The 26,730-nt window shown below is 37.5% G+C and overlaps 4 protein-coding genes across 9 annotated transcripts; 2 read left to right on the forward strand and 2 right to left on the reverse strand.

Annotated features, from left to right (window-relative positions):
• Positions 1-4,076: 4,076 nt before the first annotated feature.
• On the reverse strand, positions 4,077-8,839 carry LOC135635297 (probable alpha-1,6-mannosyltransferase MNN10). The gene is made up of 5 exons (XM_065146275.1): positions 8,228-8,839; positions 8,078-8,110; positions 7,397-7,487; positions 4,455-4,715; positions 4,077-4,376 (listed from the first exon to the last, which is right to left on the reverse strand). The coding sequence occupies exons 1-5, from the start codon at positions 8,702-8,704 to the stop codon at positions 4,279-4,281; spliced, it is 960 nt and encodes a 319-aa protein (XP_065002347.1). The 5' UTR covers positions 8,705-8,839; the 3' UTR covers positions 4,077-4,278.
• A 1,106-nt stretch (positions 8,840-9,945) lies between these two features.
• Positions 9,946-13,782, reverse strand: LOC135636977 (calmodulin-binding receptor-like cytoplasmic kinase 2). Its single transcript, XM_065149246.1, has 6 exons — positions 13,413-13,782; positions 12,059-12,315; positions 11,803-11,971; positions 11,532-11,621; positions 11,009-11,307; positions 9,946-10,465 (listed from the first exon to the last, which is right to left on the reverse strand). The coding sequence occupies exons 1-6, from the start codon at positions 13,765-13,767 to the stop codon at positions 10,220-10,222; spliced, it is 1,416 nt and encodes a 471-aa protein (XP_065005318.1). The 5' UTR covers positions 13,768-13,782; the 3' UTR covers positions 9,946-10,219.
• Positions 13,783-13,863: 81 nt separating this feature from the next.
• LOC135581496 (pentatricopeptide repeat-containing protein At5g41170, mitochondrial-like) lies at positions 13,864-19,176 on the forward strand. 5 transcript variants are annotated; one of them, XM_065149242.1, is made up of 5 exons: positions 13,864-16,503; positions 16,790-16,900; positions 17,008-17,116; positions 17,204-17,294; positions 18,817-19,176. In XM_065149242.1, exon 1 carries the CDS (start codon positions 14,233-14,235, stop codon positions 16,432-16,434), a length of 2,202 nt encoding a protein of 733 aa, XP_065005314.1. In that variant the 5' UTR covers positions 13,864-14,232; the 3' UTR covers positions 16,435-16,503; positions 16,790-16,900; positions 17,008-17,116; positions 17,204-17,294; positions 18,817-19,176. The 5 variants fall into 5 exon arrangements, with proteins under 5 accessions (XP_065005314.1, XP_065005317.1, XP_065005313.1 ...); XM_065149245.1 differs by having other exon boundaries at positions 17,204-17,244; XM_065149241.1 differs by having other exon boundaries at positions 17,008-17,106.
• A 523-nt stretch (positions 19,177-19,699) lies between these two features.
• LOC135636910 (protein RMD5 homolog) lies at positions 19,700-26,276 on the forward strand. Of its 2 annotated transcripts, none has more exons than XM_065149069.1 (3): positions 19,700-19,854; positions 22,805-22,888; positions 24,851-26,276. In XM_065149069.1, the coding sequence occupies exon 3, from the start codon at positions 24,886-24,888 to the stop codon at positions 26,041-26,043; it is 1,158 nt and encodes a 385-aa protein (XP_065005141.1). In that variant the 5' UTR covers positions 19,700-19,854; positions 22,805-22,888; positions 24,851-24,885; the 3' UTR covers positions 26,044-26,276. The 2 variants fall into 2 exon arrangements, with proteins under 2 accessions (XP_065005141.1, XP_065005142.1); XM_065149070.1 differs by lacking the exon at positions 19,700-19,854 and adding an exon at positions 19,861-20,022.
• The last annotated feature ends 454 nt before the right edge of the window (positions 26,277-26,730 follow it).

The following is a 26,730-nucleotide window of genomic DNA, read 5'->3' on the forward strand; positions in this document are numbered from 1 at the left end:
CTCTTTTTTTTTTATGTGAATCATTTAAATTGTTCAATTCAAAAAAATTATTTTCACATCATTCTAATAAAACTTAAAATCATAATGAGCCACTAATATCATTATGTTTCTTAACGAATTTATTTAAAAAACTAAATAAAATATCTCACCTTATTTATGTGTAAAATCTTTGACTATAAGTCTAAATTTATTCTCTGATATTATTCCATGAGTCATGTTTGGACTAAAAACTCATATATAATAGATTCTTTTATGATTATTAGATAATTCTATGAGTTCTCAAGTGTCATCAATTTCAACTCCTCATTTTTTTACATTATATCAATTTTTAAAATCATCACTCTCTATAACTTGTAAAAGTAACGAGAGATTCTTTTAATTCATATATCAGAATCTAATTCTTGTAGATATATCATATAATCATCAAGAATGATATATTCTCTTTTTCTTTTAAGATTTTCTTAAAAGTATTGATTATGGTTATTCTATAAGTCATTAGCAATGATATTAATATTATGTGAGAGTTAATTAATATTATTTTATTATTTATCTTTATCAAGTCGTTTACTGATTTAAGAAACAACTTCTCAAATATAAAATAATAAAGAAGTATCAACCTATATTTCCACAATATTATGATTAAATTTTAAGATTTTTATTTTCACTAATTTGCCATTTTCTCGAAATCTTATATTGTTAGATTCAACTATTATCGCACTATGATTATGGTGATAAAATCTTTATCCCTTTGAATTTTTCTAGATAAATAATAATATATATAGTTATTTAATCTAATTTCTTTTCATATGATTTCAAAATCATTATCTATGCGGGATAATCCTGAATATGTAAATGTCTTATGTAGGGTTTCTTAATAATTCATAACTCAAAAAAGTTGATGGATTTGACTTACTAGGAATCTTGTTCAAGTTATATATAATCATCAATAGGGTTTATCCTCATATTGATACAAGTATAGAAGAATAACTTATCATACTCTTAATCATATTTATAAAAGTATAATTTTACCTTTTAGCAATCTTATTTTATTGTGACCTACCTAGTTAGACATACTAAACACAAATACCTTGTTTTTCTAGAAATTAAGCAAAAGAATCTAGATTCTAACTTGACTCATCGTATCTATTATAAAATTTATCACTCTACTAAAATAGATAATATGAAGTGACTCGCAAATGTAAGCATATATAATCTTAAAGAGTTTATGAAGCTATATTTTATTCTAATATTTAATTATATGATCATTGTAAACTCAAGATTCATATTAATTTTATATAAACTATTATATATAATTTTAAAATTAACTTTTATTAAATCATAAATATAATAATTTTATAATCATTAAAATAAATATAATATCCTAATAAGTTTAGATAAAAATAAATAAATTTCTAGAATTGTATGAACATAGCATGCATCCTCAAAATCCATTAAATGAATCATTTGTAGGCATAGATGATAAGTACCCACTACTATCGCTTTCGCTTTAAAATGATTTCATATAACAATGAATATTTCATATTCTTTTGATTCTCGTATTAAAATGAATCTCTATTATTTGTAACATAAGTTGAACCATCAAAATCAATCACTATATATATTAAAAAATGACTTATGTAATATTTAATTCATAACATAAAAAGGTTAGACTAATTATCTTTCTTCACATCACTTTTCTTGTTATAGAAATAGCACTTTTGTGAAGTTTTTTTATGAGTTTATATGACATTTGTAAACTCATATGACTTAGGTTTCAATTTTTTTTATTATTACCTACTCATTGAGTAATACCAAAAATATTATAAGTTTTTTTTTTAATCTTAATTCTTCTTAAACACATATACTAGTCGGCTCATCTAAGTTTTACTTATTCTTAATTTTATTATAGTTACTTTTAAATAAGTTAAATTAAAAAAAATTAAGAATAAATTATATGAGAAATGAGTTAATTACATTCATGCCCAATATTCTTGGGCTTGCAACTTTGTTAGTCATATGGGTGATAAAATCTTGAATTCTTTAAATATCATCATATTAAATTTCAATCAGTTTTTTCAATAATATACTGGCTAACAACTTATTAGTAAATTTAAATTGATCTTTAAATATTCTAATATACTAGTTGTACATTATAATGAAGTCTAAATATTATTAGTAATTATTATAAAACTAAGCCTTTAGATACTTCTCAATCATTTATCTCAATTATTTATTTCATAAAAAATTTAGAAGCCATGTCTATGATCCTTTCAACTAGTCTGATCAAGACCTAACACACCTATTATCAATTGCACTTGCTCAAGTTATTTATAATAATTTAATCTAAAAATAAATATATATTTAAAAAATATAATAAAAAAAGTATCATTGTAATAAAATAAAATAATATTAATTATTTAAGTTTTTAGTAAATATTAAATGATATCATCTCTATTTCATCTTTTAATAAAATATTGATGTCTCTAGTGTTCACACAAGATTATACCATTACGAAGGACTGATATCAACTTTGTAGTGCAGTGTAACTCTAAATTACAAGGATATCTAAATCTCATACCCTTCATATAATTATTTGAAGCAGATTCTCCTTTGGAATTATCTAAATCTTCTAATTATGTATGTCATTATAAATATTATTTTTAAATATCATTTAGAAATAATTCTTTAACATAATTTTATAAGTGATTGGTCTAAGCCATTTTGGTGGCTACAAGACCAATACAATGATATCAAATATAATTTAAATGTTCTATAAATGATAAAAATATATTTTTATAAGGCAACTGCTACCCACGATGGCAATCATCACACGTAATGTGGTCACCCAAAGTTGTTGCATATGTAATGCCAACGATCATGGCAGGCCATCATGATGCTTGGGGGTCAGTGCACAACGGTTGTAGTGACACAACGCTTGGGCTACTACACACAATAGTTATCGTTGCATGTGGCAACGTTGCCATCTGTGCAATCATTGCTAATAACTGATAACCAACAAAGGCCACCACCCTCAATAGTGCTTCTTTCGATAGTAAGTTACCAATGGTAACCCATCGGATAAATACAAGTAGCATGTCGTTGTTCCACTATGTTATAATGTCCGTAAGTAGGCGAGAAGTACAATAGAATATATCTAGAGATCAGATAAGATAGACGAGATATGAAAACAGATTGACAATACAGACAGATTATTTAAGCATCATACAATCAAAATTGAATAATACATTTTTGCAAGTGAATGGTGCTAATAAACAAATCTAAATACAAAATAGATTTGATATACTTTTATGATATAAGGTATTTGATTTCAAAACATGGCTCTAATATGAATTATAAGCATACAAATTATAATTATGCAGAAAACTTCAATGCCAAAAACTGAAATAAAATAATTTATAGATCAAAGATTATAATTATCTATAGTAAATCTTTAGTGTAACATTTGAAAGCTATAGTGATATCAATTTGTAAGAAGAACTAAACTTGTTTTCTCTCTTCTTATCATTTATAAGACTACTTACTATAAGCGATGAAATAAGAATTAAGGTGAGATAAGAGAAGATCTATAATCTCTCTAACATAACGTATCCTAACGAGTCTCTAAAAGATTCTGTATATTTATACGTGAGACTAAAGGATCGAAAATATGTAATCAAGAGAGATTCTCCAATCAAAATCATCTTCTAAAAGAATTTTATTATAATTGTTCTAAGAAATTTTATTATAATTAATTTTTTTTCTATTAATCGATAATTATAATCATAATGTAATTATATTTATAATATATTTTATCTAATTTAATAAGACCAGACTGCCGATGTGGGGGGATACTTTCAGCAATATCGTCTTTAGCGCTAAAAATAATTTAATCCGAATTGAAATCAAAATGGAATCCGAACGATTCAATTACAGTTCTTGATTTATAGAAACAAGAATCGATGGTTCATCCATCAACGTTTTGGCTATTGGATTCAGCACAAAATGAACCGTTTGCCTGCTGCACAATCATCAAGATTATTGGATGGGATGGTTGCTGCATGATTGAGACTGTAGCATGACAGACACTGAAATTTACAGCCCTTTATTCAATCATTTTAAGGAATAATAAATCCTTTTTCTGTACATCTAATCTTCTTATACAACAGTATTTGTACGTATCTACGATTACATACATACGTTACAAAACCTGTATCTCTTCTTTGACTACCTTCACCAGGCTCTTCTTTGAGAGCATAAAACAGAAGGGAATGTTCTCCACTAAACAGGTCTCATTTCGTCAAGCATGTTGATGAGCCACTTCTTCTTGTCATCCAAGCCAGCGAGGTGGACTAGGAAATCGCCGTCGGAGTAGACGCCTGACGGGAAGCAAGGAAGCGAGGATTAGCAGTTGGATACAATGTGATTCAAGCAGTCCGAGGGAGAAGAAGGGATACCGTTCCAGGTAGCCCGCGGCGAGGTGAAGAGGCGGTGCAGCGACTTGAGCGTGGGAACCCAGGGGTAGGAGTTGAAGAGGCACTGCGCGGGCGACACAGCGACGTGGGCTCCCAGTTCCTCCGCCGGGAGGGTGCGGAGCAGGTGCTTCAGCGCGTCGTTGTCGCCGCTCTTGGTGGATCCGAAGCGAACGAAGGACGTCTGGTTCCACCATGTCTGCAAGAACTTGTCGCTCCACTCCGATCGCCGCACGAAGAAGACGCCTGCGAAAGCCACGCGGAGAACCAAATCGGCATGCAATGGATATCCTTCCCTTTTATTTTAATTTCGTAATTTAATAAAATTATATATATATATAGGTGAATTCTCAAAAAAAAAAAAAAAACTTCTAAGTTTCATTATCATTTATCATTTTGCGTTTATCATTTTGAAAAATCCTTACACCATCCATAGTGGTGCTTCCATCTTATCGAAAGCTTTGTTTTACACGTGATTGCTTTGCCCATTGGCCCTCACTCGCCCCTTGACTCTCACTATCATCGTTGCTCGCGATGACGAGCCATCCTCCCCTCCTTCCTCGCTCACAATTGAAGGTAAAGATGGAACATGAGGAGACCACGCCAGGGAAGAAAGGGTGTGAGGAGGCTATAGGGCCCATGTTGGACCTTATTGAACCTCTGACTTTCATCGTCGTTGTTGTTTGCGGAGTTATTATGCAATATTGCTTGTGCCCTTGCTTGAGGGCAGCAAGGGCTGCTATGCCTTCGTCATTGGGTGGATCCAACGAATGGGGGCAATCGACGAGGCAACGACATGGCCAGGAGCTGGGTGGAGGGCAATGAATGACTAGGGCACATGATGATCATTTTGAAAAATAATTTGAAAATAATCATTTTCAGACATGGGTGCTATTTGAAAATTTCTATAACTTAAGTGTTTTTTTTAATTTTATCATAATATTAAAGTTAAAATATATCTCTCCAAAATCTATAAAAATATTAATTAAAATTAAACCTATTAAGGTATATTTTAGCCATGTGATTTTGGTCATGTACCACTTATGCTCTTATGGTTTACTCATATATAAAATAACCAACTACATTTTAAAAAACATAGCATATAAGTCCCTCTCGTCAAGTTTAAGTTAATAGACGTTAAAGTTTGCCTACGTGGTATGCTAACTCATAATAAATCATTAATATAATAACATATATAATTTAAAAATAAAAAATATATAATTTAATTTAAATATAATGACATGTGTAATTTAACTCACTTATGCTCTTATAGTTTATTCATATATAAAATAACCTCTACATTTTAAAAAACATAGCATATAAGTCCCTCTCGTCATGTTTAAGTTATTAGATATTAAAGTCTGCTTACGTGGTATGCTAATTCATAATAAATCATTAATATAATGACATATAATTTAAATTTTTAAAAAAAATTAAGGTCTATTTTATTCCATGTGGTTTTGGCCATGGACCATTTAAGTCTTTATTATTTATTTGTGTCTAAAACAATCCATATATTTTAAAAAACGTAGCATATAAGCCTCTCCCGTGAGTTAACAAATGTTAGAATTTGTTTACCTAACATGCTAACTCACAATAAACCATTAATATAATGATATATATAATTTAAGTTTTAAAAGAAAAACTGAGACCACCATTAATGGCGGGAGGAAGTGTCGTCGTGAAAGTGACCACCAACATTAGCACCAAACCGTTGCTACCTAACAGGGCGTCGTATGCACACAATCTCTCCTTATGCTAACGATGAGCTGAGGAGCTTCCGGTCCTACCATAGGTGGATGTGCATTGACCAGTCCGATGCTAAGCATGTAATAGTCTCCTAGTCCCTCTTCCTTCTCCTAAGCGTCTTCGTCCTCACCACCTCTCACTTCATCCTCTCCTGCGCCCCCACCCATCATGCCTATGACATGATGGTCCAGTTTTCCCTCACTTTCGCCTCCGGCCTCTCCTACCTTTGTCTCTCCGTCTTCGTTCGCCTCTATGACCTCCGTCTTTTCCTCTTCATTGATAAGATCGATCTTAACCCATTTTTAAACTAAAATTATATATATCATTATATTAATAATTTATTGTGAATCAATATACCATATAAGAAAACTCTAACATCTATTAACTCAAACTTGACAAGAGAAATTTATATGCTATATTTTAAAAAATGTATGAGTTATTTTAAATATGAGTAAATCATAAGGGCTTAAGTGATTTATGGCTAAAGCCATGGGCTAAAATGGACCTTAATCCTTTTATAAACTTAAATTATATATATCATTATATTAATAATTTACTATGAGTCAACATGTTACGGGCTCTAACGTCTATTAACACATGTTTGACGAAATGAACTTATATGCTACGTTTTTTAAAATGTATAAATTATTTTAGACATAAGAAAACCATAAGGGCTTTATTACCAAAATCACATACACTAAAATAAACCTTAATCTAAATTAAAATTTTCGTTACTTCTGAAAAAGAAAAAAAAAAAAGGTTCCGATCTAACATAATTCTTATGAACCAATATATTTAGTATTCAATTTATAGAATGAACTTTTGAATTCGAATCAGATATATTCTTAAAAACATTAAAGATATTTTAGGCATTTTTTTTATATAAAGCTTTAAACATTATAGAATTTAAGGATTGATTGAGTATTCAATTCTTGCCCGAACCCAACCCATCCTCGAACCGAGCCCAAAGCCCCGGTCGGACACAAACTCCAATTGGGTCGAACCAACAAATTGACATCATTTACATCAAATGTATAGCACGTACCGCAAGTTCAATTCGATTTAGAATTATGTGCAATATCGATAATTATAAGCATCTTAAATCAAAGTAATATTAGATTAATTTAAAATTAAGAAAAATAAGGGAATAAGAATAAGGAAGATTCACCAAAGCTGACCTGCATTAACCCCGTTGGTGTCCTCAGTCACGACGAGATCGGGAGATGCGTCAAGATTCGTGTGCCCAATCACAGCATATAGGATACTCTCCTACAAAATTCAGGCAATATTTCTATTATGAAAATTTTTATTTTTTTTATTTATTTTTTTATCTACAGCAGACAGAATTAAATCTCATTGTAACTTTCATTAAACCCAAGCAATTTATCTTTTCCCACAAAAGTTGGTCAACTTTTTACATTTACTAGTGGAAATTGTTATGAATGGAGAATATCAATGAACTAATTTTGATGTGTTAAGATTATATTAAGTTTTTTCATAATAAGTTATGGTATGGTTGAATATTTTAAATGAATGGTACAAGATGATGATAAAAAAAAAAATATTTGAAATTTAAAAGAATAAATATGTTATCACTTGTACCAAAAAAAAAGAGATTCATTTTCTCAATTTTGTGAATTTTAATGACTCATAAATATATTTACTATATCAAATTTGTAAATTAGTTTTTACAAAATATATATTGAGGGTGGAGGGTCAAACATTTCTACAAACTTTTAAGTCACAAGCCTGGTAGAGTTTATTATTATTTTGGCATAAGAAATCTAGAATTGTTTATTATTATTTTGTGTAATAAAACAAAAAAGAATACAAATGAGAAAAATATATGGCGGCCTTACCAATGATATTGCTGGATTCATCACCATCGTGTCCTAAAATCCAAGAAACCAAATCCACCACTTAATTCACGACAACATAATTGAGATAGTGAGTGGGAGACAGCAAAGCCACTACTTAATTCACGACGAGACAGAGAGTGAGAGACTCACAGCGTCGTTCCAGAACACCCAGTCGTAGTGCGGCAGATTCGATCGGACGGCCAAGATCTTGCTCCAGCTCGGCGGACGGCTGCGATCCACCATTCCCCCCGCGTCCACGAACACGTAACCCATCCGCGCCGCGTACGCCTGCTTGTTCCCAGCGACCGCGTTCCCCACGCCACTGAACGACCGCCCCCGTTCCCGCCCCTGTCCCCCGCCCTCGTCGGAGAAACTCACCATCGCTATCCTCCGCCGATGTCCTGCTCCATCCTCGCCTCCGGAGCTCCCCTCAAGTCCCGGCGCGCACTGTCGGCCGAGGGCGTTCGCGCGGCGGAGCACGCCGCCCGAGGCCGCCCGGAGGAATCCGATAGCCAGCAGCAGCGACGCGGCGGAGATGAGGAGGAGGAGTAGCGGCAGCACCCTCCAGTTCGCCGGTCGGGGCTTGGCCCACCGAGCGGCAGCGGACGGCGGCGACCGCGGAGCCATTTGGTGGCCACCAGCCTGCCTTCAGGGGGCCTTTGGACACTCTTCCTTCACGTAGAAGCAATCAACACTTGTTTATATCGCCACAAAAGATGATTGGATGGATGAAGGTTGCGGTGGTTGCCATGGCTGCCAAAATAGCTTTCAGGCAAAATAATCAATGGAAAGTCTCTGTCAAGAACAGGTCATCATCTCTGTCCTTTTTTATCTCGTCTTCCTTTGAATGGTGGAGTAGAAGAAAAGCTTTCGGGCAGAAGAATCAAAGGAAGAGTCTCTTGTCATTATCTCTGTTCTTGTTTATCTTCTCTTTCTTTGAGTGGTGGACTAGAAGAAGCATGCCTTGTTGAACCTGCAATCTTCTAGAAGAAGCATGAACACAGAGAAGACATTTGCTTCACATGGAATCAAGGAAAGGTAACATGTCACCATGCTTCACATCATGTTGACAAGTTCATTAAAGTCAAGCTCCATTGCTGTTGGTCAACTGGTGATTTTAATTACCTGCAAAAGTGTTTTTTCTGTGATTCTTAATCATAGTGTCTCAATTATTTGTCATCACCATTAGTTTTGTATACTGATGATCATATACTGTCCAAATATTTTTTTCTTGATTGATAATTTTATTAAAATCAATAAAAGTATTTCTGTGAGTCCATGAAGTCCACTGAATGAACACTAATACCAACAAATACATCATGGAGAGGATGAGACTGCTTTAAAGATGTTAAATTGATGTAGGCCCAACCCCTTGTTTATTGTTAGCACATGTGCAATCTACCAATCATTTATATGTATCTACTGAGCCCATGAAAGATGGAATGAGCTGCCACATGTGTATGACATAATTGAATTGCTAATTAATATCACAGCATGGAAAAGGTGGCTTTGTCCTAATAAGTTTCACTTGCTATCATGATCACCACAGAAACAAGATTTGATCTAAACAAAGATACCTGTCTCTACTCTGTGAGTTCTATGTTGGAAGTTGTATTTGGTTATCAAGCAATGAAAAGAGTTCTTGAGCATGTTATTTTTAAGATGCAGAGAAGAAAATTGTTGATACAACTTCAAAATAATGACTGAAAAGCTTCAATTAACTCATCTGATGATTGAAATATATAATCAGCAAGTTCGACAAGAGTATAAAAGTTTGACAAATATTTCACAAATAAAGACTAGGATGAAAAAAATTGGTGAATATTTTTACCCCAAACTCTCTATGAACAAAAGGAAGAAGAATGATGTCAAAAAGTGAAATATTTTCATCATATTCAAGCTCTGAAAGTGTGTAAGACAATCTTGTGTGTTAATACACTAAAATTGTACAAAGTTCCCACTCAACACAATTACACTTAAAAATGAGAATACAGTTTTCCACAATTAAAATGGTATCATTATGTTCTTCTTGCAACAAACATTAGTATTCAGCATCTCTAACAGAAATTTATAGCTTCCCTATATCATATCAGGTAATTTTGACAAATATTGGGTCTTCTTTGATTAAAAAATATGATCCATTTAATGGTTCCTCTGACTGGAGGGCGGGAAGTGAGGATCTGAAGATAATATCTCCCTGTAATCTTTGCGTACTGTCCATAAGATTTCTGCACACCTCCGCATGCTGGGCCGGCTCTTCTTGGTCGGAGCCAAGCACAACAAGGCAAGTTCAAGGATCTTTTCGACTACGAAATTTGTTGCTAGGCTTGGCTGAAGGTTTGGATCTAGAGTCTGTATCCCGCTCCCCTTCATGAATTTCTTCATAGCCTGTACATTTAACCGAGGCAAGTCAGATTGGTCAAGAACATAGCCATTCGGTTATTTTGCAAACACAAAAGAAGCTAGCAGTAGTTCAAGAAAGACGTATAACCTGATATGAAAGGCATAATATCAACATTCAAATTTTGTGAAAATGGCAAACCTTATCATTAAGGAACTAATTGGTGACTCCAAAGTCGGAAGGGTTTCTAAACTAACTTGCCATTGTTTTGACAATGTACTTGCAGGTATGAAAGAAACACCTTCAATAATTCTTTCCTGTTAGAAGTGACTTGTCCAGCATCAGAAAAAGATTATGTTAACCTAGTAATCTATGGTTGGATGTGAAACCTTTTCCAAGAGAGGGATTTCAACCTCAGGGCTAGAGCATTGTTGCTATCACGTTGGTTGAAATAATGTTGAGTTACATTTGAATCAACTGGTGCTTCACTATGAGCTGCCTTGAATATCGACCTCAAAATAACAATGGCAACATTTCACATTTGTTGATTACCAGAGAGAAGCACATGTAAGAGACCATCAGAGGCATACCCAATTTGCTGTAAGACGTTCGTTGAGTTCCCTCCTGGGTTCTATAGGGCGCCTGCCAGAGACTAATTCCACCAGCAATACCCCAAATGAGTAGACATCACTCTTCACTGTAAGTTGGTAGGTTCTTAAGTACTCTGGATCTAGGTAGCCTGCGGTCCCTTTTACTTGGGTCGAAACATGGGTGGCATCAGATTCCACCATAAAAAGTCGAGCAAACCCAAAATCGGCAACCTTAGCACGTAGATTATCTGTGAGAAGGATGTTCGAGGATTTAATATCCCTGTGAATTATAGGATTATCTGCATCACAAAAATTTCATGCATTATGTTAGCAACCCTTCAGACAAGAATACTTCCTAACTTTAACTGCTAAAGAACAATATTCATCTGAAAAGATTTGCTATTGGTATTCTAAGAGAAGAGTGATGTCTGCTATAAACATACCCCAAGCTCTCCAATTCACAATTTGGCTTATGATAGGAAAGAACAAAGGAGTTAAGAAAATCTAACACTGCAGTACCTACCTGAATACATATGAAGGTATGTGATAGCATGAGCCACATCGATTGCAATTTCCAGCCGCGTAGCAAGTTCCAAAATTTTTCCTCTCTGACCTGAATTTTACCAAAACAAACGTCAGCAGGGCACTGACTCCCAGAGGCAAAACAAGGTAGCATATCAGAAGTGGAAATGGATAGTATCTAACTATTACAGTGTCAAACAGGAAGATCAACAAGGAAATCCATGTAATCGATCATCATCAACACAATTAGAAAATGGGCATTAGGAACTTACAATCAAGATGTTCTCGAAGAGTTCCATTGGGAACATACTCGACAACAACAATTCTCTCATCTTGATGCTCCAAAAACCCATGCAATCTTACCAAATTCAGATGCTCAATGCATGCCAATGTCTGAATCTCATTCTGGAATTCTGCATTCATACGGCTGTTGTTGGCATTCTACAGAGTATCACACCCCAAGTTCAGTATCAGCCTAACCCTGGATAAACAAGATACAAGAAGAAACATCATATCCACTCCATATACCTTTTTGGCACGCTTAACTGCAACCACTGTGCCATCGGCAAGCTGCGCTTTGTACACAGTCCCAGACCCACCTTGTCCAATCATCAAAGAAGGGGAGAAGTTCTTTGTTGCCATCATGATCTCTGCGATGGTCAATCTCATGGCTCCTGGTTGATGTCTAGAGTGGCTGCTGCCATCGGTATGCATTCCCATGCTGCGCCGCCTGCTACCTTGTAAGCTCCCATGGGAGCTTCCTTGGGTGCTGAGAGATGGGGTGACTACAGAAATAAGAATCTGATGAGCTACTGGACATGAAATAAAAGGAGCTAATGTCTATTTGTCACATCAGTAACAATAAGCATCCAAATTCATAATCTCATAAGAATGCATTAGATGAACTACTGACTTTGAAACATTAAACATCTTGCTTGAATTAGCTTCTATTAATAAGTTCTTTTTCAAAGGATCATCTATTGGTGAATCAATAACAGGTGATCCAATATTTCCCAAAGTGATCAAATAAACTAATGGAATAAACTCAGAGATCAACAAATAAATAACATACCAAAAAACTGACACAAGATGTAACATGGCTTGACAACTTCCTATCTACATCCATAGAAAAAATTAAATTCTTCAATATATGAGATCAATCACACAATCCTTGAGTTATTCTCACTCAGGCGCAAATCTCGCCTCACATAAGCTCGAAGAACTTTTCTCTCAACTCTTTCTAGAAACCTAGCACCCAAAATGTCTTGCCTCTTCCTCTCACCAAGACTCAAGATATATTTAGGTGTAGTTATAGGAACAAATCCTAACCCTCGGTCTGTTTTTACTTGAATCTTTAATTAAATCCAAATCCACCAAGGAGTTTGAATTTAATTATGACTTCTTAAAGTTGGTTGAACCTCCCAAAATACTAACCAACCTTAGCAAAACATTTGCTTAAATTAGCTTCTATTAGTAAGTTCCGTTTCAAAGGACCTTCTATTGGTGAATCAATAACAAAAGCAAGCTGGTGATCCCATATTTCCCAAACTAATCAAAGTAATCAATGTTCAAAGTGACGTATACAAATAGGTTTCAAGTTTAAGAAGGAATTGACAGAAGAATGAAGATTTCTTTTGATCGAACATTATTCCTTCCACTTCTGAGACATGAATGATTTCAGAACACTATCGAATTAATTTGGAATCTGGCAATTTTAAGCTTCAAAACAAAACAAGAATAATTTTTGTGAAGAAAACCCCCTAAATCAAAACATAAACTTAAAATAAGAATCTTTTGCAGTAAAGGCTACACCTTTCCCCTAATTCTTTTTCCCTCCCAAGATCGGATCCCACGACGCACTGTTCTAAGAGAAGAAGCTTACCATAAGGCGCCTTGAAGTCCTCCGAGTCGTCCGTCGGAGAAGGCGATCTGGCCTCGGGCGAGCCGAAGCACGAGGAGATCGCCCTGGCAGCGATGCTGACGGGGTTGCGCCCTGACGACACCGAGGGCGTGGAGCTCCGGGAGGCGTCGCAGCTGTCGCGTCTCCTCCGCCAGCCGTCGAAAGGGCTGCGGCCGCCGAGCGGCGTAGCCGGGTTACCCATCCTCCGCTGCGGGGAAACCTTGGGCGGAAGCCTCCGAGGTGGGTTCGCATTCAGCGGCACCACGCGCTTAGTGAGTGCCGAGTGGGTGATAACGCTCGCCACACAAGTCAACGTCAACGCCCAGCGAGAAGACATGATACGACACACCTTACGAAACACGGCGTGGCTTGGAGAGGTCGCTGACCATTTGGGCCGGTCCACCGACTCTCAGCCGGTCCGAGTTAAGATTAATCTGCGAGAAATGAGGTTTACACCCACGTCACAGTGGGGCAGAAATCCACCGTTCGCAGGCCCATGTGCAGATCTTAAAGAGTCCAATCAAATTTTTGCACAAATGTCAAAGCACTCCTCCTGACCATCCTTGGGGCCCAGTCATGCCTGATTGCGTGTTGGGTTTGGGTGAAGCCAACCATCTCATTCCGCCCAAATATGGCTCAAGGGCTAAGCTAACCCGTCTGATTCCGACGTCAATTGCACTCCCGTTTGATCGTCAGCATCCCCGAAACCCCCCAAAACCCTGCGCTCGACCCCTTTCGAGCTCCACCGTGATGGGCTCGCCGTGTTCCCTTTGTCGCGCGCAGGGTCACGCCGCCCTCTTCTATGATCAAATCGGAACGTGGACTCCTTCGTCGAGCCCTCGCCGCAAGATTCCCACTACCCCTATCTCTCCCTTCCTTCGCCTCCTCCCTCTCGTCGGTCGATGGGCAAGCCTGCTACTCCAACGTCGACGTCGAAGGCGATGCTGCCGGCAAACTTCGCAATGCGAAATCCATCGATTCCTGCGCTGGTGACCCTCTCCCGGCCCTCTTCCCCGTTGTTGCTGTCGCTCTGCGAACTCTCAATTGGACTCTCGTCCAGGAAGTTAGATTCTCGGAGGCGGCGGCCTCGCACGGCTTCCCGCACGCATTGAAAGCTTTCGCGATGCTCATGGGGGTGTTCTCGTTGGGGGGAATGCAACGGGAGGTCAGGTGCTTGCTTGCGGGCGTTTTGGGCTTCTGTAGGGATGCGGACTGCATCTCGATCGGGTTGCTGCCTACACTGGTTGAGCTCTCTCGAGGTGCCCTGAACTTGTTACAGGTGTACGGAGCTGCTGTCCAGGTTCTGGCGGAGCACTTGCTGGTCGAAGATGCATTGGAGACCTATTATGAGGCCAGGAGAATGGGACTTCAAATTGGGGTTCCCTTATCTAATCTCTTGCTCAAGGTTCTGGTCAAAAGCAATAACATGGATAAGGCTAAGTGTTTGTTTAACAACATGAAGAGCTGCAGCCCTCTGCCTAATGTATACAGCTATACTATCATGGTGCATATGTATACTAGCAAGGACACCTTTGATTTATATGAAGCTGGTAAGATTCTCACTGAAATGGAGATGAGTGGAGTGAAGCCGAATGCAGTGACATATGATACGTACATTCGAGGACTCTGCAGAGCAGGGGATGTCAAGTCTGCATGGGAGTTTCTTCAGGACTTGCAGTCTAGAGGTCTGCCGTGCAACACCAACTGTTACAATGCTCTCATTCTTGGTTTCTGCAGGGAGGGTGAGTTGGAAAATGCTTTGCTGGTGTTTCAGGAACTGAAGCAACAGAGACTAACACCGGATGTACATAGCTATAGCATTCTCATTGATGGATTTTCCAAGAAAGGAGATGTTTTGAATGGCTACAATCTGCTTGATGAAATGCTCAGCAGTGGAATCATCCCAACGATGGTCAGTTATAGTTCACTGCTGCATGCATTGTGCATGAAAGGTGAGATGGGATGTGCAGTAAGTTTGTTCAATGAGTTGCATAGCCGAGGTTATGTGCATGACTTAGTTTCCTATGGTATCCTTATTGATGCTTATTGCAAGCATGGCGATTTGGATGCTGCTTCTAAGCTGTGGCAGGACATGGTCCAAAACAATTTTGTTCCAGATGCTTATAGCTACACAAGTATAATATTTGCCCACTGTATAAATGGATGCTTGAAGGAAGCATTGGATCATTTTGAACTCATGCTTAATAATGGTGTGATGCCTACTGTCGTCACCTGTACTCTGATAGTTGATGGTTTTTGCAAGCAGTATCGAACAGTAGAAGCTTTTGAATTCTTAAATGAAATGCATAAATGGGGTATTATTCCAAATATATTTATGTACTCGGTCATCCTTAATGGACTATGCAAGGAGGGAAAGTCAGTTTGCACATGGGGAATTTTGGGAGCAATGATAAAGAAAGGGATAGTTCCTGATGTGGTCGTCTATACCATCCTTATCAATGGTCTAGTGAAAATTGCAAAAGTGGAGGAGGCATTGAGGTTGTTTGCAGGAATGTCGAAGGTGGGAGTGATGCCCAACATCTTTACATACACTAGCATCATTGATGGGCTGTGTAAGAATGGTAGGCTGCCTGAGGCATTGATTTGTTTCGAGGAAATGATCCGGGAGGGGTTTGTACCTGATAGGATTGTGTATACATCCTTGATTGATGGTTACTGTACGTGCAAAGATATGCTGAAAGCTGTTGAATTGTTCAACAAAATGACCCAGAGTGGTTTAGTGCCTGATGCACATACATACACCTGCCTCATTGATGGATATAGCAAGTTGCTTCTAATGGACGTGGCAGTTTCTTTGTTAGATGAAATGATGAAACTGGATCTTTCTCCTACGGTAGTAACTTATACTGCTGTTATTACTGGCTATCGTAAATTGGGTGACTGGGATAGAGCTTACGAGGTATATGAGTTTATGTTGAAGCAAGGCATTTCTCCGGATGCACTCACATATTTATCATTAGGGGTTTCATGTTCTGGTGCTTGAGTAGCCACTGTACAGCTACATATCATGTAATATAGTGCGGCTCTCAAACTTGCCAATCCCAGCTACGTGGTGAGTAATGCATCATCCACATCCTATTAAATTGGTTCAATTTTTAGATTCTGCAAGTTGCTGGACTGAAGACAGCAAAGCCCCATAACCTAAAATTCTTTTTTTTTTTATCTTCTTCTGATCCCAAATTAGATATTTTCTTCTTGATAATGCTCATAGAAAATTTCATTTCAATGGCAAGTACGCCTTGCTAACTTATTGTGAAGTTCCATGACTAGGTTATTGTCTCAATGCAACTCTGCTTGCAATCATGTGCTCACTGTGGATATTGTTGGTTTTGTGATAGAAGCTCAAGTTATGCTGATGTGGCCGGATGGCTGGAGCAGTGTATCCTGAGGTGCAAAACAACTGCTGTCTGAAAATCTTTGGATGTTTTTGTTTGACTCCAAAATAACAGGTCGGTAATTGTTAGAATTACCATATTCATTGTGCGTACTTTGTGCGCAAGTATTTTCAGGTTTTCTAATTTGTTTATCATTTTATTTTGGAAATGTAAATGCACAGCAAATATCCATCATGGTGGCAGACATTGTATGTGCTAGAGATGACAGTACATGATGATGTGTTGAAGGAAGTGACTTCAAATTGCTTTTTAGGAGGAAGGTCACTAACAGTAATTTATTTGTATTCTTCTACATGGCTTTGCTTTAAGGTAACCCATGTTGATCGTTAATCCTTTTTACTTCTTTTATTATTGCAGCTTGACAAATCCAATGTATTTTGATAAAGGAGTGCATGCTGGTATGAATCCAGTTCACCATAGTTCAGCATGATTTTCCCTATTTACAACTGTGAGTGGTTTGTGATCTATATCTATTCTCCTTTCTGGTCTTTTACTCCATTGGAGAGTGTGAAATATTTGTATATCTTTTTGATGTAAGAACGAGAATGCTTGGTTTCTTTCTACTTGCTTTATTAGGTGTCTGATCACCTAGTTTAATTGTTTGTGTGTGTTTCTTTTTCGCTTTTATATTATTTCCAGTGAGAACCATCCCTATTTATGTTATCAATAAAAATAATATTTGTGAAATTATCTAATTCAAGTTTGGTTAGCGTATGAGTATATGAAGATGAGAGTTGAATTCATTATTGTAGTAATTCTAACAATTCACGAAATCTGTAGTATATGCATGTATAAACCAAAAACTTGAAACACCTTTTAGAGTAGTGCAAGAATGCTATCATAGTTGTCATTTGAGAATTGGGAGTTGGTAATGGGGACCATGAATGAAATGAACATACATCTCTGCCTTAGGACACAAATTAAGAGTATGTGATCTGACCTTTTTTTTTCTTCTCATTCTCATAAGTTGTCTTACGGCTTTATTGTTGTTGTTATTGACTCTCATATGCTAACTTGATATGTTAATATTTTCAGTTCATCCTGGGTTGCATCTAGTGCCTACAACATACTAGTAATTTGATTTTAATTTCATTATGTGATACATTGTCAAGATTTAACACCTTCAATCTAATGCCCTTTTTCATCGAGGGAAGAAATACACCACCAAGAAAGAACAGAGAAGAAAAGATTAAAAGAGGAGAAAAGAAAGAGAAGAGATAGAGGGTACATAATATTATTGTAACTTAAGTTATGATGCTTCTTTTGTTTATTTGTTTAAATAGAAAATAATTATATAATCTATAATACTATTCCCAATTAGGAATTTTGGATACAAATTAGGCCCTAAATTAAACTGTATTGACTTTCCTAAATTAAATACATTAATATCCTAATCTAAATAAATATTTTTTATGTTGACTAGTCAAGCTTCTGTACTATTTACGAAGATGTCCATGCTGTACTTGAGGTTGATCTGGCAAGACAAGGCCCCATATAGGTTGCCTAATATTTACCATGTAGTCTGATTGCAACTAAACAAGGATCTAGGGCCTCTTGACATCCGTGATTGGTGCTCTTGAGACTCGTCCATTTTGTGATGATGATAAGTTCATAACAAGTATTAGCTTGTGGATTCATGTACAGTAATGACCAACTATTGCCATGGCATATCTTTAACAGATTTATTATTGGGAAGTTATCATGGATTGTCTTGGATTTTAGATGTATATTGCTGACATAGTGTTGATTATATTTTGTTTTTTGGTATTATCAATTGCCGCTGTATGTGGTACATTTAACTCAGTAATGTGAACCCTTGGAATATTTTGCTGCACCTTCTGTAAGGTTTCCTAATTCTATCTTACAGTAGATTGTGGAAATGAAATGTAAAGGTGTTAAAATTCATATTATGATCTTAGTACAAAAAGGTGTTCTTTCTGCTAATGATATATATATTATTTTTTGGACAGGCTTACTTTCACAGATTGTCATGTGATAGAACGTCAAGACTCATGACGAAGTGGTTCTGATGATGATAATGTATACTGTTTTAGACTATAAACAGAAGCGATTATGCTCAAACAAGAGGAAGCAACAGGGACAAGATAATAGGGTCCTTTTTTTCCCTTACTGATGTCTTCTTTTCATTTAGATTATGACTTTTTAAGGGGTCAGTTGGATTGTGATGTTAACATAGAACAACAAGGTATCATTGAAGTATCATGTTTGTGTGTAAAATGTGCAGGTATTTTACTGATTCAATAATTGAGATCCATTCAGATGTAGCATACGAAACTTTCTTGATTCACTGATATTGGGTTTTCTTTTCATTTCCTTGGATCAATATGTCTGGGTCAATTGTTGCAATCTCCCCCAAATCTGATCCAGTTGTCCTGTACCCGCGCTTTACCCGACATATGCACCTGACTAGCGATTGGGTGCATTTTTGAAACAACATGTGGGTCCTGTTCTTCCTCCAATCGCAGGATAGGTGGCCGAGGGGGTACTTAGCGCAGGGCAACCAGATCCAGTCTTTCTCTCCACGTTATCTACTCGACTGACACACCTGCCTTGCAATTGGGAGCCTATCCCGGAACAACATGTGGGTCTACCTCTATCTCCAATTACAGGATAGGTAGGGGAGGGGGTAGGTAACGCAAGACAAACAGCGTATTACTTTGAACCATGTTGATCAGTTGCCTTCTGGTCCCAACAGTTTCTACCCCTCCGACGCTGGCGCGTCACCGAGTGGGTAGGAAAAGCGGGACCCACCTACATATAATTCACATGATGATGACATTTGTCAAACCCTTGCTGGGTGGGTCACGTTGTATGATAATTTTCTTGTGTATTTCTCCATTAATTAGCGGCACTCGTTCTCGTCCCTAAAAGAATACCCATCGGCTCACGCAACATCCCATTTTCCCCATTATGCCCTCTCATCGTCGCCCTTCTCTCCGGTCTCCTCCTATCTCCACCGCCTCCCTGCCCCTCGCCTTCGTCGAAGGGTAAACTCTCTCTCCCCGACGATCTTCGTCCGGGCTTTCTTCGCAATCTTTTCTTTAATCCATCTGTTGTGATTATGAACTGATTCTTGATGTCGGATCGACAAATAGTATCGCTATCCATCTCTTGATGCTTGATCCATCAAGAATACAGGAAGATCCGTCAAAAATGTCTTCCTCCCTTCAATTACTTCTTCCTTCTGTTTTCCTTTTGGATTTGGGTGCCATCTTATGTTTTCTTGATTCTGTTTGCTTTCTTGGTTCAAACCCTTCGGTAGTGTTTGCATTGTGTTGTTTGTTAGGGGAAAATTTTTCTTGCTGTGCCGATATCGGGTGTGCCTCCCTTTGTATCTCGGCAGTTATTAGGTTTCTTCCATGATTCATGATGTTTGGAGAATAGTTTTCGCTCAAGATATTCTGGTACTGGTTATTATAGGTCTGAGAAGTAATTTTACGGAACCCTGAGCAAGTTAAAAATTCTGTTCTTCTGGTGGATCTGTGGAAATTAACGACATCTATATTATATCCAGAAGTTATGTTGATTATTATGTTAGGAGTTTACAATACTGATAAGTTATTTTACCAGAAAATTTTTCACACATACAAGCCCAGTCCTATTGAATCAAAAGTACCAATTAATGACAGCGACAAATTAACAAAAGAAGGAACCAGTTAGCTTTATTACTGATAGGCTTATTTGGTTATTTGGTGGTATGCTGCACACTCCATATTCCATTCAGAGGCTATATTTCTGTTCAATAACAGAGTATGGAGAAGTGCCTTCTCATAAAATCTAAATACAAAATGTTCTGTAAAGTAATGAAATAGGTGAAAATGACATGCACTAAAAATGTTATTTTCTGAGAAGATTCATTTTACTTATTTGGGATATTTGTTATTTGTAAAATCATGGGGTTTAAACACAAAAGCTAATTATTTTTGGAGCATTATTTAGTTTGGTGTCCATGGTATTGTACTGGATTAATGTTTCATATTTGGTTGTTTGCTTGTGTGTTGTATGATTCAGGAATCTATTGGATATTCTAGATTATTCATCATCCTCAACAATTATAGTGTCTGTATTAGTTTAGTTTCACTTGATTTGAGAAATTTGAAATCCAAGCCTATAAGCATGAAGAAATGCTTTTTATTATTCTGGACATCTTAAGATTCATGGTGTAGGCGTATTAGGTGAATTTCCTAAATCTTATCTTATCTTAATGTTTCTTGCAATACACCCAATATTGGATTTGCAAGGACTCATCTGGTATCTTCTCCTTCTTTATGTGAGGAAAAGGAGGAAAAAGAGCGAGGAATACTTGGCTTTGTTCCTTAAGTTTTTTGGGTGGTTTAAAATTAAAAAGGAAAAACAGCAGAATTCAATTTTTAAGGAAATAAAATTGAAGTTTGGGGTGTTTACTGCTGTTTATGAAAGTTGGATTATTCTTAATCCCTTGTGCAGTGACACACCCCTAGCTGTTGGTAATTTCCTCCTACTCACTTTATGGCTGACAAGTAGTGGGCCACCGATGTGGGTTTATCTACTGGTGGGTGGCCAAGAGGCAGGGATTCGAGGTTGGTGATGGTTTATTTCTTTAATTTAATGAAAAGACAAGTTTGAACTATGGAGAAGGATACAAGATTTGGACCTCAGGTTAGTTGCTCTATAAGATGCACAGGAATTTCATAAACCTGGGACAGTGCTAACGTTTCTTGTTATATATACCAAAATCCTAAAAGTTCATGAAAGTTACATGATATAGTTTAAGGCAGCTCTTGGATCATTAACATTTTATTGGAACATTAAACTTTTATCAGAACATTTACACCACTTTTTAAATAAATAAAAATAATAGACCTCTTTATAGACACATTATTAGGCATGTATAGGAATGTTGAGGATTTGAGATGTTTGTTAAAGATAAATTAGAATGCTGAATTTATTAGATCTGCAATAAGTTGGAAATATCATTCCATTAATAGCCTGATTATCAGAGCAGATCTGTTCTTTTTCTTTGCCAATCTTCATCATGCTTTTGACTGGTTGCACCTTCCATTTCATTGGCACTGTCTCACTTACATGAGAGCTAAAGGCCCACAAATTAAGCATTTGCAAACAGTGCTTTCTGAAATAAAATTAGGAAATTCACCTCACAGGGTTCAGTCTGTAGAAGTGCCACTATCTTGAGTCATCTGGTAACTAATATGGAGTGCCAAAAAGGGCAGCACTATGAAGATTTACTCAGGTCCAAAGAATCAAACAGTTCAATTTGGATCTAATTATAGCCTTTGAAAGTTCTTAATCAGATTTTCTTTTTGGTTCTATGGAATTCTAATACAGTAAAATATTCTAAAGATGATTAAGGGCTAAATGCAGTTGATTGAGTTTCTTAATTATCCAGTTGAACTAGTACTCATGCATAAACTCGGAATCAGTCAGTCAATGAGAGATAAAACTTTAATGTTTGGCTGGACATTTGTCATCTATTTCAAAGAGATGCCTTGTTTAGCAAAGGACTTACCATACCTTGGAGGAATATCATGTGTTAGGTCATTTGCTGAAGTACTTTGACCTTTGAGTAGGTGTATGCATGACATTCAATCCAATCCTCCTGCAGAATTTTGCCATCAGTACCCCTGAATGGTGTTGATTGTATATATCTATTGCTTGATTCATGTTTGTTATGCGATCACAATGGTTCCACAAACCATTCCTGCATATCATCCTGATTATAATCATGTTGCCTAAGATTCTTGCCTGTTAGTTATATTGATTTTGTTAAAGTACTTCGTCTTTTTATGTGAATGTTAAATCAACACTGTTGGTTTGACACATCTTGTTCTGTATGGAATATCTGACATGTTTTTATTTACTGACCTCTTGAGGTTCAAATTGGTGATGACTTCTATTGAGCTAAGAATGTTAAGTTGTGTTTTTTCTTTTATTTTTCAGAGAGACATTGGGTTCAGCTGGGAATTTGCTAGAAGTAATTTCTAAAACCAGCTACAGGTGATATTAGAAGGCTTTTATTGGTTGGTAAGGCTTCTTGTTTGTTCTTCTCTGTGTACTAAACTAGCAGATTTTAGATAATACTTAGGTATAATCCTCACGTACCTTCTGCATTTGTGGACATGATATACTGTAGAAAATTTGAACTTTTGGATTCATGAAAGATGATTGATTTTATTATGAATTATAGATGCTCGACATATAGTTGGACCATATCGATGACACGATATGGTCCAACTAGATGAATCCATTTTAGTAATTATAGGGCATCACTGCATTCACTTTCTCTTAGAAACATCCAAATTAATCATGTGCTAATTCCTTTATATAAAAAAATTGATAAGAATACTTTTAAATTGTAAAGCCTATTTAAGTTTTGTTCTATATAAATACAGCTAATCTTGTAGTTGTATCCCCAGTCTGTTAGTATTTTTTATTATAACGAGCATCCATGCTTATGTTTTACGTCCTTGCATACAAACAGTAAAAGAAAAACGGGGTTTCCTTTTAGATATTCAACTAGTGGACAAGTGAAGATGGAAGAGAGATGGACATCAGTGAATGATCTTGTTACATTGATTTATTAAATCATGGAGAGAGAGAGAGAGAGAGAGAGAGAGAGAGAAAGAGGGGACGGAAGATGGAAGAGAGATGACAGCAGTGAAGAGAGGAAAGAAGAAGAGGGAGGGGAGGGCAACAATGATGACTATTGTTGGTTTAGGATAGAGGAAAAAGAAAAAAGAGAAGAGAATAGTAGTGAAAAGAGAAGACAATAATGTTGGAGCATCTGCAAATAGAGGGAGAGAGAAGAGGCAGAAAAGAGGGAACAGTAATGAAAAAGGAGAGAGAATGGAGAGATTAGGAGAGGAGCATGGATGTTTGTTGTGCCCGAGGAGGAGATTGGAGCTGGGGGAGTGATCGAGTTTGGACCTGGTCAGAGGCTTGGGTTGCACAGGCCAACCTAGGCAAGGCATCCGATGTCTCGACCCAGGCTTTTCTAGGTGATGCATAGTTGAAGCCTGAAAACACCTCGTCTCTGACTCATCAAGGGATTTGGGCCTTCCCTTGCCTTGCCTTAGCATATAGGCGAGAGATCTAGTATGCCTTAACCTCATTGCACAAGTGCAGTTCAATTTGGTATTCACAATCCCCAATAATCTACCAATCCTTCAAATCATTAGATAATCAAGTGCATGTCAAGGAAACCTTCAACTGATGGCAAGAAACTTGTTGATAATGCTTCCCAGTTCTTTATATTAGTCATGAATACATGGAATATACTGAAGTTTTTCTAACCGCCCAAGAGCATTATAAGAATAGAATGGATCTCTTCTTTGACTCAAATCCCCTACGAAATTTCTTCTTCAATACTTTCAAATTTCAACATGGTAAACCCTCCTTGTAATGGGACCATCAGTTTATAAACTATTCTGAAATAAACTAGGCATGTAGACCTTGTTCCCCAATCCAAGTTCATAATAAAAAAATTGCCAGTTTTTTATGATATTTTTTCTGGAGCTTTCTTGTTGCAAAATTTACCTAGGAATGCATGAATTGGCCTGACAAAGTACTTAGGTTTTATCAAAGTCTTATGTAGGAAAGTCTACTTCTGATCATTATTGTTATATTTGGAAATTTTTTACCTTCTTGCTTTTGTTATTGACTAGTGAGACATGGGAGAAACCTCTTAGGTGACAGAATTAGAGAACATGATTTTGGAAAGGTTAAAAAGGGTAGGTGTAGTAAACTGGTGGTATTTGTTTGAGAAAAAAATCCTTTGGTCGATAGCTTGGACAAGGTGAGGGATTTGGGAACTCCTCGCATGACAAAGACTGCAAGCCTCATTTACTCTAGAAATAAAGCACTATCTTTATTTGCAGCATTTCTGTCATGCCTATCTCCAAAAGCTAGTTGGTAAAACAGCATTGTCAAATGCACATCGGAGGGATCTGTGACTTAATTCCATCACCTATGATTTATATGATGCAGGTGCTGAACTTGAGGGCTTATTTTCTGTGGAAGAAATGGACCTAGATATGATACAAGATGCATTTGACCGTGTTGCTAAGAAGCAGAAGCTCTCTTCTTCTAAAATTCAAGAACTCATCGACCAAGTTAGACGAGAGATCGAGCAGGCAACAGCAAAGTTGCAGATGACTGAAAATGCTACCGGCTGTTCTGACCCGAAATCCATACTGGTTGATCTGAAGACCAAGCTTAATGAGATTGCCCCTATGAAACAACTGGAAAGTCTTCAGAAGGAACTGAATGTTGGGCTTGGCAAATATGTCAAAATCATTGAGAAGTGTTTCAATCCAGATATATCAAAAGCATATCGAAATGTAGACTTTGATGTCCATATAGTGAATCAGATTATTGCAAGCCACTTCTATCGCCAGGGCCTGTTCGATCTTGGTGACTGCTTTATAAGTGAGGCAAATGAACCAGAAGCTGCAGCCCTGAAATCTCCTTTCATGGAAATGTACAGTATACTCGAGGCTATGAGGTGTAGGAATCTTGAACCTGCTCTTAGTTGGGCTTCCAATCAGAGTGAACGGCTGTTGCAGAGTGGTTCAGATCTTGAACTGAAGCTTCACCAACTGCAATTTGTGGAGATTCTACAGAATGGCAGTAGAAGTGAGGCTCTCAATTATGCCAGGACGTACTTGGCTCCATTTGCTTCTGTGCACAAGGTCGAGATCCAAAAGCTAATTGCCTGTCTATTATGGGCTGGTAGGCTCCAGGAGTCCCCTTATGCTGATTTCATGTACCCAAGTCACTGGGAGAGGTTGGCTGAGGAGTTCATGCAGCAGTTCTGCAGCTTGCTGGGTCAATCTTTTCAGAGCCCACTTAGTGTGGCGATAGCTGCGGGTGTCCAAGGACTGCCGACGCTGTTGAAGCTAGAGAGCGTGATGGCTGCTAAGAAACAGGAGTGGCAGGCGATGAAGCAGCTCCCAGTTCCTGTGGACCTAGGGAGGGAGTTTCAGTTTCACTCGATCTTTGTTTGCCCCGTGCTCAGGGAGCAAGGAAGCGATGAGAACCCTCCAATGCTCATGCCTTGTGGGCATGTGCTCTCCAAGCAATCAATAGCAAAGCTCTCGAAAAGCAGTACACGGGCTTTTAAGTGTCCTTATTGTCCGCTGGAGGCAAGTGTGGCTCAATGTAAGCTACTTCACTTCTAGCTGTTGGTTAGGCTTATCATCGTGGCTGTGTGGCAGCTTGGGTACTCCATCAAGCAGGTAGTCTGCTGTGAGATGTATCTGAGATACTGTAGCCATGAATATGGCTGTGACTTTCCATATCGTTGGTTCTCACTATCTCCTGATATTTCATTGAGATGTTCAGTAGTTCATTCGAACCTGAGATATTATCACTTTCATTGTTATGGATGTACATAAGCAAAACTTCATGTTTATTGGTTTCTTTGTCTCCCTCTGTGATTTACACGTCTAAGTTGCTCGGTTTGCTTGATTGATATGGCAAAATAAATTGGCGAGACTTTATTATCATCTTCCTCTAATTTTAATGCTGAGATCTCGATGTCGATAACCATCGTGGACGCTGACATCGCAGGCTTACATTCGAGACTTGGCGCTGACAAGGTCGCGAAGGTTAACCGACCACGTCTGGGGACCACGATGCCCGAGATTGAAAGTCTGAGGCCCAAATCATTGCCCAAGAATCAGCAACAACGATCAACAGCACCACAGCCGGCCGGTAGTTGTGGGGACAGAATGACCTCCGGAAACTCTACGCAGAATCCCATGAACCCATTGGTTTTTTCAGGCTCCGAGGCGCCCACGCCAGTTCAGTGGTCCTCCTACCCGATGGCAGGCATCAGAGGAGACGACGGTGAGCTAAGCTCGTTA

Source organism: Musa acuminata, chromosome BXJ3-4 (assembly GCF_036884655.1).
Source record: "Musa acuminata AAA Group cultivar baxijiao chromosome BXJ3-4, Cavendish_Baxijiao_AAA, whole genome shotgun sequence".
Taxonomy (NCBI): Eukaryota; Viridiplantae; Streptophyta; class Magnoliopsida; order Zingiberales; family Musaceae; genus Musa; species Musa acuminata.

Excerpts from the sequence above, each read along its gene's own strand:
- LOC135581496 (XM_065149244.1), top strand. The coding sequence starts at position 14,233 with ATGATCAAATCGGAACGTGGACTCCTTCGTCGAGCCCTCGCCGCAAGA.
- LOC135636910 (XM_065149069.1), top strand. The coding sequence starts at position 24,886 with ATGGACCTAGATATGATACAAGATGCATTTGACCGTGTTGCTAAGAAG.
- LOC135636977 (XM_065149246.1), bottom strand. The coding sequence starts at position 13,767 with ATGTCTTCTCGCTGGGCGTTGACGTTGACTTGTGTGGCGAGCGTTATC. Across the intron at positions 12,316-13,412 it reads GGACTTCAAGGCGCCTTATG|TCACCCCATCTCTCAGCACC; the intron begins GTAAGCTTCTTC and ends TTATTTCTGTAG. Across the intron at positions 11,972-12,058 it reads CAGTTAAGCGTGCCAAAAAG|AATGCCAACAACAGCCGTAT; the intron begins GTATATGGAGTG and ends GATACTCTGTAG.
- LOC135635297 (XM_065146275.1), bottom strand. The coding sequence starts at position 8,704 with ATGGCTCCGCGGTCGCCGCCGTCCGCTGCCGCTCGGTGGGCCAAGCCC. Across the intron at positions 4,716-7,396 it reads CACCAACGGGGTTAATGCAG|GCGTCTTCTTCGTGCGGCGA; the intron begins GTCAGCTTTGGT and ends TGGCTTTCGCAG. Across the intron at positions 4,377-4,454 it reads GCCGCGGGCTACCTGGAACG|GCGTCTACTCCGACGGCGAT; the intron begins GTATCCCTTCTT and ends GCTTCCCGTCAG.